General features: G+C 48.4%; 2 protein-coding genes across 3 annotated transcripts in view; one reads left to right on the forward strand and one right to left on the reverse strand.

The window, feature by feature from the left end:
* The window catches only part of UCHL3 (ubiquitin C-terminal hydrolase L3), a 25595-nt gene extending 23100 nt beyond the window's left edge, over window positions 1-2495 (reverse strand). For both annotated transcript variants that reach the window (XM_034416957.3, XM_087895544.1), the window contains exons 1-3: window positions 2397-2495; window positions 1088-1099; window positions 813-941 (exon numbers count right to left, since the gene is read on the reverse strand). In XM_034416957.3, the coding sequence (XP_034272848.1) occupies window positions 813-941; window positions 1088-1099; window positions 2397-2438 (183 nt within the window). In that variant the 5' untranslated portion in view covers window positions 2439-2495. The remainder of the gene's footprint in view (window positions 1-812; window positions 942-1087; window positions 1100-2396) is intronic.
* Window positions 2493-10382, forward strand: COMMD6 (COMM domain containing 6). The gene is made up of 6 exons (XM_034416943.2): window positions 2493-2747; window positions 2948-3013; window positions 5655-5731; window positions 5953-6121; window positions 8358-8510; window positions 9880-10382. The coding sequence occupies exons 1-6, from the start codon at window positions 2670-2672 to the stop codon at window positions 9928-9930; spliced, it is 594 nt and encodes a 197-aa protein (XP_034272834.2). The 5' UTR covers window positions 2493-2669; the 3' UTR covers window positions 9931-10382.
* Window positions 10383-11425: the final 1043 nt, after the last annotated feature.

Raw genomic sequence — 11425 nt, forward strand, 5'->3', positions numbered from 1 at the left:
TGATTCAATTGGCAAGAGTCTAAATTTTGATTGCATCACCATGGGGATGCTGCAACGGTCGTTAAGTGTGAAAAATGGTCATAAGTCCCCTTTTTGCGGTGCCATTGTATCTTCGAACGGTCACTAAATGAATAATTGTAAGTCGAGGACTATCTGGTACTGCTTCCCTGCAGACTTCTTCATCATCCAGAGGTAGCTGGACTACAACTCCCAGAATGCTCAGCAGCTCTGAAGCTGGAGGGGAATCCCGAGGTGGGTGGATGGGCATCTGGCTGTGCAAAATGGATGGAGGGTGGGGTGATAGCGGAGCATTTGACACCCCCAAACGAAGAAACCCTCGGAGGTCTCCTGCTTGAGCAGGGGGTACGACTAGAAGACCTCTAAGGTTCCCTTCCAGCTCTATTCTGACTGTACTGTACAGGTACAGTTCAACTGTTCAACAGTTCACTTAGTGACTATTCAAAGTTACAGCGGTACTGAAAAAGTGACTTATGACCATTTTTCAGTTATGACCATTGCAGCATCCTCCGTGGTCATGTGATTCACATTCAGATGCTTGGCCACTGAATCCCATTTATGACGGTCGCTGGGTCACGTGATTCCCCTTTTGCGACTTTCTGACCTTCTCACTTAACGCCTGTGTGCAAGAAAAGTCGTAAAATGGGGCAACACTCACTTCAAACAGATTTCTCCTTTAGCAACCTAAGGGCTCAAGTTGTGGCCTGTAAGTTGAGGACTTCCTGTATTGAGATCTTCTTTTGAAAGGGGAGCCCGTTCCCCGGGGGTGGGATAGAGCCCCCGGTTCCACCTACCTTCTCGGTGACCGGAAAGAGCAGCATCAGGGCGCAGACGGGCCGGGGCACCAAGCCCAACAGCTCAGGGTCGGAGCCATAGACGTCCACGAACTGCCAGCTGGGGTAGATGCCCAATTGCCGGAGGAACTGCCGGGAGACAGACAGACGGACGGGCACTGCTTCCTCTTCCTCCTCCACTGCCCATGCCGCCCTCTTCTTCCTCCCTCCCCCCACCCGGGAGACCCCCGACCCGAGGGGGATGAGGACCCTGGAGAGACGGTGGAGCAGCTCACCTGGTTCGTTACCTGCAAGCCAGAAAGAGGGGAAAAGAGGGTCACTCTGAGACAGGACACGAGCAACCATCCACGCACCCATGCGCCCCCCATCCCTCCCTCTCACTCACCCACCCACTCACCCACCCATCCTCATCCCTCCCTCCCTCACCAATCCACCCACCCTCCCCATCCCTCCCTCTCATTCACCCACCTACCTACACGTCCCCCCAGCCCTCCCTTCCTCACACACACACCCTAAGCCCTCCCTCTCACTCACCCACCCACATGCCCCCCCATGCCTCCCTCTCACTCACCCACCCACATGTCCCATCCCCCTCTCACTCACACACACACCCCACGCCCTCCCTGTCACTCACACACACCCCAAGCCCACCCTCTCACTCACACACCCACATGCCCCCCATCCCTCCCTCACCCACCCACACGCCCATCCCTCCCTCTCACTCACCCACATGCCCCCCATGCCTCCCTCACTCACCCACACGCCCATCCCTCCCTCTCACTCACCCACATGCCCCCCATGCCTCCCTCACTCACCCACATGCCCATCCCTCCCTCTCACTCACCCACATGCCCCCCATGCCTCCCTCTCACTCACATACACCCCAAGCCCACCCTCTCACTCACCCACCCACACGTCCCATCCCCCTCTCACACACACACCCCAAGCCCTCCCTGTCACTCACACACATGTCCCCCTCCCTCCCCCACCCACCCTCCCCATCCCTCCCTCCCTCACTCATCCACACCTCCCATCCCTCCCTCACTCACACACACACCCCAAGCCCTCCCTGTCACAAACACACATGCCCCCCTCCCTCCCCCACCCACACACCCTCCCCATTCCTCCCTCCCTCCCTCTCACTCACACACCCACACGCCCATCCCTCCCTCTCACTCACACCACCCCTCTCACTCACCCACATGCCCCCCATGCCTCCCTCTCACTCACACACACCTCAAGCCCACCCTCTCACTCACCCACCCACACGTCCCATCCCCCTCTCACACACACACCCCACCCCTCTCACTCACCCACATGCCCCCCATTCCTATCTCTCTCACCCTCCACGCCCCTATCCCTCCCTCTCACTCACACACCCATGCGCCCCCTGTCCTTTCCCTCCTACCCACCCACCCGTCCCACCCACCCACGCACCCCCTCCGTCCCGTCCTCCCACTCTCCAATCCATGCTCCCCCTCCCACTTTCCTTCCCACTCACTCACCCACGAAGCCCCTCCGTCCCTTCCCTCCCTCCCTCCCTCCCACTCTCGCGCCCCTTCCGTAACCCACCCGCCCACCCACCTCGGGGTTCGCCTCCAGCGGCAGCCAGCGCGGAACCTCCATGGCAGACCGGCTGTTTCCCTTCGGTCTCGCCCCGCCCCGGCCGTACCAATACCAAAGCTCGGGGAGGAGGCGGGGAGGGCGGAGTCACACACATCCCCCCCCGCCGCGTGGGCTATTCCGAGCCACGTGGAGGCGGGGCTGGTGGGAGGGGCCAAGCGGCGAGCCACGCCCCTCCTCCTCCTCCTCCTCCTCCCCCGCCCCTTCCGATCGGCTGGAATCGCAGCTTCCGCGATGCAGCCCGCAACGCCGGGGGGAGCCTGGGCTGCTGCCCCGCTGGGGACCCTCCCGCAGGACCTGCTGGCGGAGCTGGTGAGCCCCCCTCCCCTTCCTTGCAGACCCCAGACCTTAGAGGGGTCTTCCCCTTCCCCCCCTTTTTTGCTGCCAAGGATCTGGGTGGGAGAGGCTTTGGAGCGACCTTTTGGGGTCCCGGGACCCGCAACAGCCTCCTCTTCTCGGGGTCTGCAGGAGAGGGAAGGGGGGAAGGGTCTCTACCTGCCTTCTTTCCGCAGTGCCAGCGAGCCGTGCAGCGGTTGCAATCCGGGAGTGTCTCTTTCGATGCCTCCCAGATGTGCCAGGTGAGCGGGTCGGCTAAGGCAGGGGGTCTCCAACCTGGGTCACTTTAAGACTTGTGGACTTCAACTCCCAGAATTCCTCAGCCAGTTTAGCTGGCTGAGGAATTCTGGGAGTTGAAGTCCACAAGCTTAGCTGGCTGAGGAATTCTGGGAATTGAAGTCCACAAGCTTAGCTGGCTGAGGAATTCTGGGAGTTAAAGTCCACAAGCTTAGCTGGCTGAGGAATTCTGGGAATTGAAGTCCATAAGCTTAGCTGGCTGAGGAATTCTGGGAGTTGAAGTCCACAAGCTTAGCTGGCTGAGGAATTCTGGGAATTGAAGTCCACAAGCTTAGCTGGCTGAGGAATTCTGGGAGTTAAAGTCCACAAGCTTAGCTGGCTGAGGAATTCTGGGAATTGAAGTCCATAAGCTTAGCTGGCTGAGGAATTCTGGGAGTTGAAGTCCATAAGCTTAGCTGGCTGAGGAATTCTGGGAGTTAAAGTCCACAAGCTTAGCTGGCTGAGGAATTCTGGGAATTGAAGTCCATAAGCTTAGCTGGCTGAGGAATTCTGGGAGTTGAAGTCCATAAGCTTAGCTGGCTGAGGAATTCTGGGAGTTAAAGTCCACAAGCTTAGCTGGCTGAGGAATTCTGGGAGTTGAAGTCCATAAGCTTAGCTGGCTGAGGAATTCTGGGAGTTGAAGTCCACAAGCTTAGCTGGCTGAGGAATTCTGGGAATTGAAGTCCATAAGCTTAGCTGGCTGAGGAATTCTGGGAATTGAAGTCCATAAGCTTAGCTGGCTGAGGAATTCTGGGAATTGAAGTCCACAAGCTTAGCTGGCTGAGGAATTCTGGGAGTTGAAGTCCACAAGCTTAGCTGGCTGAGGAATTCTGGGAATTGAAGTCCACAAGCTTAGCTGGCTGAGGAATTCTGGGAGTTAAAGTCCACAAGCTTAGCTGGCTGAGGAATTCTGGGAATTGAAGTCCATAAGCTTAGCTCGCTGAGGAATTCTGGGAGTTGAAGTCCATAAGCTTAGCTGGCTGAGGAATTCTGGGAGTTAAAGTCCACAAGCTTAGCTGGCTGAGGAATTCTGGGAGTTGAAGTCCATAAGCTTAGCTGGCTGAGGAATTCTGGGAGTTGAAGTCCACAAGCTTAGCTGGCTGAGGAATTCTGGGAATTGAAGTCCATAAGCTTAGCTGGCTGAGGAATTCTGGGAATTGAAGTCCATAAGCTTAGCTGGCTGAGGAATTCTGGGAATTGAAGTCCACAAGCTTAGCTGGCTGAGGAATTCTGGGAGTTGAAGTCCACAAGCTTAGCTGGCTGAGGAATTCTGGGAATTGAAGTCCACAAGCTTAGCTGGCTGAGGAATTCTGGGAGTTAAAGTCCACAAGCTTAGCTGGCTGAGGAATTCTGGGAATTGAAGTCCATAAGCTTAGCTGGCTGAGGAATTCTGGGAGTTGAAGTCCATAAGCTTAGCTGGCTGAGGAATTCTGGGAGTTAAAGTCCACAAGCTTAGCTGGCTGAGGAATTCTGGGAGTTGAAGTCCATAAGCTTAGCTGGCTGAGGAATTCTGGGAGTTGAAGTCCATAAGATTAGCTGGCTGAGGAATTCTGGGAGTTGAAGTCCATAAGCTTAGTTGGCTGAGGAATTCTGGGAGTTGAAGTCCATAAGCTTAGCTGGCTGAGGAATTCTGGGAGTTGAAGTCACAAGCTTAGCTGGCTGAGGAATTCTGGGAGTTGAAGTCCACAAGCTTAGCTGGCTGAGGAATTCTGGGAGTTGAAGTCCATAAGCTTAGCTGGTTGAGGAATTCTGGGAGTTGAAGTCCATAAGCTTAGCTGGCTGAGGAATTCTGGGAGTTGAAGTCCACAAGCTTAGCTGGCTGAGGAATTCTGGGAGTTGAAGTCCATAAGCTTAGCTGGCTGAGGAAATCTGGGAATTGAAGTCCATAAGCTTAGCTGGCTGAGGAATTCTGGGAGTTGAAGTCCATAAGCTTAGCTGGCTGAGGAAATCTGGGAATTGAAGTCCACAAGCTTAGCTGGCTGAGGAATTCTGGGAGTTGAAGTCCACAAGCTTAGCTGGCTGAGGAATTCTGGGAGTTGAAGTCCACAAGCTTAGCTGGCTGAGGAATTCTGGGAGTTGAAGTCCACAAGCTTAGCTGGCTGAGGAATTCTGGGAATTGAAGTCCACAAGCTTAGCTGGCTGAGGAATTCTGGGAGTTGAAGTCCATAAGCTTAGCTGGCTGAGGAATTCTGGGAGTTGAAGTCCACAAGCTTAGCTGGCTGAGGAATTCTGGGAGTTGAAGTCCACAAGCTTAGCTGGCTGAGGAATTCTGGGAATTGAAGTCCATAAGTTTAGCTGGCTGAGGAATTCTGGGAGTTGAAGTCCATAAGCTTAGCTGGCTGAGGAAATCTGGGAATTGAAGTCCATAAGCTTAGCTGGCTGAGGAATTCTGGGAGTTGAAGTCCATAAGCTTAGCTGGCTGAGGAAATCTGGGAATTGAAGTCCACAAGCTTAGCTGGCTGAGGAATTCTGGGAGTTGAAGTCTACAAGTCTTAAAAGTTACCAAGATTGGAGACCCCTGGGCTAGGGGCCAGAGTGGGGAGTGGGTGAAATGGGTGGGTGGGCTATCGAAGGACTGGCCCTCCCACAGCTGCTTTTCTCTTCTAGAGGTGCCACGCGGCCGGTGTGGAAATAACCCAAGCTGACCTGTGCCAGGTGCTCCGGACCCTCACCTGGCTTTTTGGGTAAGTCTCCTCCCTTCCTTCTCTGCCAGCCAATTGTCCCTGCCCCTTATTTTGGGCCATTGGACCTTTGAGGGAGGGTGAGGAAGGTAGGCACACTCCCACCAAAGGAGAGTGGGAGGGCGGGAAAGATTGATACAAATTGCTGGGGAAAAAAATATTATTTAAGAGGTCAATTTGATTTAGTTTGGTTTTTGGGTGGGTGGGTTGGGTTTGTCTTACAGCACAGCAGCGAAAAATAAACTCACCGCTGAAGAATTTTCCGCCGAATTAGGCAAAAGGTTCGGATTTCTGCCGCAACCAACTGGCCAGGTCATCCAACAGGTGTGGAAGGAGAAAAGAGAATCCCTGTTGGGATGGGAGGATGCAAAACCTGTGGCGGCAGCCGGACAGGTAAGGAAGACAGGAAATTAAAAGTGCTACGTATCAGATGGGTCTCCTTCGTTGCTCCTGTGCTCACCGTCAGTGAGCTGTTGGACAGCATTACTTGGTCTGTTGTGTGGATGTTTGGGTGGTTTAAGGGTGGGGAATTGTGGTGGGTGGGAGTGTGTTTGGGGATTGTTATGTGTGTTCGACCTGGTCTTTGGGTGTTAAGTGAATTTCGTTGTATGGGTATACTGTGTATTCACGTACAATGACAATAAAGTTATTATTATTGTTATTGTTGTTATTATTCCCCCAACAACTGCCCTGTTTGGGCCCCAAACCTCCTAGGGATCTTCCCTGGTGGAAGGTGAATTATAACCTGTGCCTTCCCAGTCTTGTTCCAACACTACAGGTAGTCCTCGACTTACAACAGTTCCTTTAGTGACCGTTCAAAGTTACAGCGGCCCTGGAAAAAGTGACTTAGGGCCGTTTTTCACACTTAACGGCCGTTGCTGCATCCTTACAGTCACGTGATCAGAATTCAGACTCTTGGCAACTGACTCGTATTTATGACCGTTGCATTATCCCTGAGGTCATGTGATCACATTTTGTAACCCCCTGCCAAGCAAAGTCAACGGTGAAGCCAGATTCACTTAACAACCGTGTCACTAACTGGACAACTGCAGTGAATCACTTAACAGCTGCGGCACGTAAAACGGGGCAGAATTCGCTTTTTTTTTTTTAATTTGATTTATATGCCACCCTTCTCCGGAGACTCAGGGCGGCTTACAATGCGTTAAGCAATAGCCTTCATCCTTTTGTATATTCATACAAAGTCAGTTTATTGTCCCCACAAACTGGATCCTCATTTAACCTACCTTAGAAAGGATGGAAGGCTGAGTCAACCTTGAGCCTGGTAAGATTCGAACCTGCAGTAATTGCAGGCAGCTGTGTTAATAACAGGGTGCTTTAAACCACTGTACTACCAAGGCTCTTCCTTGAGACTTAACAAATGTCTCACTTAGCAACAGAAATTTGGGGTTCAATTGTGGCCGTAAACCGAGGACTTCATCCCATAATCCCTGACCCTCCTGCCTTCCTAGAGGAATAGCTCCAGCTGGGCCTAGAGACCTTGAGGCTTTTCACTGAGTTTGAGAATCTAGACTTTTATAATCATGTTTGATTATTTTGTACAAAAATGCCATCTCTTCTGAAATTGAACCCGTCAAATATTGAAAAGCAACAGGCCAGTGTGGAAAAGATTATTTTCCAATTTCATCCCCAGAACTACAATCCTGTGATTTAAATTAACTTACTGCACCTGTGTATGGTTTGCCAATTGCACAGTGGCAGATAGGACAGCACTCCAGAGGGTCAACATCATTGCCCAGAGGATCATTGGTGGACCTCTCCCCTCTTTGGAAGAGCTTTATAGCTCCCGCTGCCTTAAGAAAGTTCAAAACATTCTCAAAGATCCATCTCATCCTGGGCACCCTTTTTTTGAACTGTTACCATCTGGCAGACGGTACAGGATAATAAAAACAAATAGGCTGAAAAACAGATTCTATCCCAGGGCAGTAACTATATTGAATTCTACAGTATAGTACAATATTAATGCAATATCGGGTTTTCAATTTCAATTATATGGAATGTAAAGGATGTGTGTTTGTGTTTTTATTTTTATAATTATAATGTACACTGAAGATGGCATTTAATTTCGTTGTACGATGTGCAATGACAATAAAGTAAAGTAAACTAAATTGGTCCGATAGTGTAGGGACTAAATCCTCAGATGAGGTTGAAGATCTCGGAGTAGGTCACTCCGCCTCCTCCATTGATGGTGATTCAACTGCAAGTATAGGCAGTCCTCGATTTACAAGTTCGCTTAGTGACCATTCAAAGTTACTGAAAAGTGTGACAATAATTCTTTTTCACAGTTACCACCTTTGTAGCATCCTCATGATCATGTGATCAAAACTCAGATGCTTGGCAACTGGTTGGTTTATTTATTTATTTATTTATTATCTATGATCGCTGCTTATGTAACCTCCTGGCAAGAAAAGTCAATGGGGAAGCTAGATTCACTTAACAATCGGGTTACTAACTTACCAACTGTGGCGAGTCACTGTGGCACGGAAGTTTTGTAAAATGCAACAAAACTCACTGGACAAATGTCTCGCTTAGCAACCGAAACGTTGAGCTCAATTGTGGTCGTAAGCCGAGAGCCGCCTGTATCTCAAATGTTCATTTCTTCCCTTTGTAGCTGGTTGATTTTCAGTGGAAGCTGGGAATCGCCATGAGTGCTGACAGCTGTAAATCCTTGAAATCTCCTTGTGTTACGGTGGCGTTAAAAGTTGCGGATGGTTTGGGGAACGTCAGGTGCAAAAGCTTTGAAATGACAATCTCTCAGTTTCAGGTTGGTAAACGGTCCTTCCTGCTCTCTGCTCTTTTGGAAAACCGTGGTCCATTGAGTAGTTGAACGTTTTGTAGCAAAAATGGCTTCTGTTAGTTGAAAGTCTACGGAGATTCTCAGTCATCCAGGTCACGGTTGTCCCAAAGGTGCTTCTTCAAGAGGCAACTGGACTTTCTGGATTTTCTTTAAAGACATTTCGCTTCCCATCCAAAAAGCTTCTTCAGCTCCGATTGGATGGTGAGGAATGGAAGGATTTATATTCCTTGCAGCAGGGTGGATTTGATTTAAATCGAGTTGATTTAAATCACGATTTAAATCATGATTTAAATCACTAGTAAAAAGGCTTGATTTAAATCAACTCGATTTAAATCATAATTTTTGAAGAGCAACTGTCATCTCTGCTACTCCTTTGACCCAACTGTTGACTCACCGATGGTCTCAGTGTTGCAGAATATACAGCCTCATGCTACATAACTAAGCTCCATTTCATGCTGAATAAACTAAATTATTTATGTATCTTAAATAGAAAACTATCTTACGATAGATTTTTACCCCAAAAGTTTTTTATTAAAATAAATTCGATAAAAATCAAAAAAATCCAATTTAAATTTAAAAAAATCCAATTTAAATCAAAAAAATCTGATTTTTTTGATTTTTTTAAAAAAATCATTGATTTTTATCCACCCTGCCTTGTAGACAGTTGATCATTTGCATTCTTTGAGCAAGTCATTCAGGCCGCTTGGAGGTTTATCTGTGTTTTCAGGATCACCTGAGCAATGCCTGTATCTCAAACTGAAGTGCAAATGATTCCTGTAGTCTGCATTTTTTTTCTTTTTTTTTAACCTTTTACCATTCAGACTCTCACACCATTTGAAAAAGCACCTGTGGGACTTGAACGCAGTTGTGGTGGGGTTCGCAATGCGGCGCGTTGAGTTTAAGGCGAACATGCTATAACTCAGGATTGGTGCAGTGGCCTAGAGGTGGAGCTCTCGCCTCATAATCAGGAGGCTGTGAGTTCGATCCTAGGTAGAGGCAGATATTTATCTCTCTGGGCACAATGAGAATATATCTGCTGAACAAAACTCCGCATTGGCGACAGGAAGGGCATCTGGCCAGTAAACACTCTGCTAGCTCCATTCAGTTGCCCAGACTCCACCCCCGCAGGGGATTAAGGGGTCGTTAGATGATGATGATGATGCTGGTATAACTCAGTCCTTGGGTGGCTGCCTAAAGAAAAATGAGGTGTGTGTTGACCATATATGCACGTGTGGCACCCTGCAGCACATTGCATCTCTAGAGTGAGATTCTGAGCGTGAGCAAACAGGGCCAAAGCCGATGCCACTTTATTTCTCTTTTGTTTTTCCCCCTTCAGAATTTCCACAGCCAATTCAAGGAGATGGCAAGCGTTCTTGAGACATTTTAAACCACTGCAGTCCAGCCTCCCCTTGCCTCCTAAAAGATCTTTCTACGGAATGATTCTCCAGCAAGAGATGTCAAGGTTTATTCTTCTCTTGGGGTTTCCACCATGACTTTCTCCAGCTGAAGAGCTGCAAACTTCTCCTGCTTTGAGTGAAATTCTCCATACGAGTCCTCCTCCTGAAAGGGACCTCCTGTTTCACCCCAGAATTTAGGTGGAACCTATCTCAGCCTCTCAGAAGAAGACCGGAGGAGTGGCTGCATAGGAGAAATAAACTCAATCGTGTCCTGACAACTACCCAAGATATGCCTTACTTTAAGGTCTTAGTTCTCCCCATCTCTGCAACTAGAACAATATTGGGAAAGCAATGGTGTCATCACCATCTAGAACTCTGCATGGAAAATCCTATGGATCTAGAAGGCAGCCTTCAATTCCTTAATAAAAGGATGGGAAACGTGTGAGGCTGTTCTTTGTGTCTCTCGGCTGCCTTCGTTCTGCCAACTTTGGGTTGGGTGTTTCACACTGAAGGTAAGGACCCTTCTTAATCACTGGTCCAACCTGGTGTATCAGACTTAAGTCAATTGATCAGATTTTATTGAATAAACCACATTGGTCAGGTTACAAACTACCCTAACCCCAGACATAGAAAGCCAGTTTGGTGTAGGTGGCCGACTAGAACCTGGCTGAGCATGAGTTCTTTTTTATTATTATTATTATTATTATTATTATTATTATTATTATTATTATTATTATTATACATATTTTTAAAAAACAAAAAGAAAGCTTTAACACATTTTCTGTTTCAACAGTTTCGCATCAGTCAAAAATGTCATACTTATAGATTTTTTCCTCCCTTATCTCTACTATACCTTTTATATTTATATTATTTATTAAATTTATATCCCGCCCTTCTCCCCGAAGGGACTCAGGGCGGTGAACAGCCAAGAATTAAAATAACATACAATATAAAAGTTAAAATAATTAAAAATAAATTAAATTAAACGTCCGCCCCAATTTAAAACCCCTAGCAATACAATTAAAAAACCCCTAAAACCTATTCAGGCCAGGCCGGCTTGCTGAAATAAAAACGTCTTCAGGGCCTTACGGAAAGTGCGGAGATCCGGAATCAGCCGTATTCCGGGAGGTATTTTATACATATACTTCTTATATTTATTTATTTATTTACATATATACATAACAATACTTGTGTACCCACTTTTATTTCTACAGTTTTTCTTTCCTCATATGGATGAGCATGAGTTCTAGTCCTGCCTTTGGCACAAAACCAGCTGGGTTACCTTGGGCCAGCCCCTCTTAGGAAGGAAGGAAGGAAGGAGAGAGAGGGAAGGGAGGAAGGAATGAAAGAAAGAAGGAGGAGGAGGGAGGGAAATGAAGGAAGGAGAGGGAGGGAAGGAAGGAAAGAAGGATGAAGGGAAGGGAAGGGAGGAAGGAAACGAAGGAGAGGGAGGGAAGGGAGGTGTCAAGTTTCCAAAAGATGCCC

Source organism: Pantherophis guttatus, chromosome 5 (genome assembly GCF_059756535.1).
Source record: "Pantherophis guttatus breed Tessera chromosome 5, ASM5975653v1, whole genome shotgun sequence".
Taxonomy (NCBI): Eukaryota; Metazoa; Chordata; class Lepidosauria; order Squamata; family Colubridae; genus Pantherophis; species Pantherophis guttatus.

Excerpts from the sequence above, each read along its gene's own strand:
- COMMD6 (XM_034416943.2), top strand. The coding sequence starts at position 2,670 with ATGCAGCCCGCAACGCCGGGGGGAGCCTGGGCTGCTGCCCCGCTGGGG. Across the intron at positions 6,122-8,357 it reads CTGTGGCGGCAGCCGGACAG|CTGGTTGATTTTCAGTGGAA; the intron begins GTAAGGAAGACA and ends TTCCCTTTGTAG. Across the intron at positions 8,511-9,879 it reads TGACAATCTCTCAGTTTCAG|AATTTCCACAGCCAATTCAA; the intron begins GTTGGTAAACGG and ends TTCCCCCTTCAG.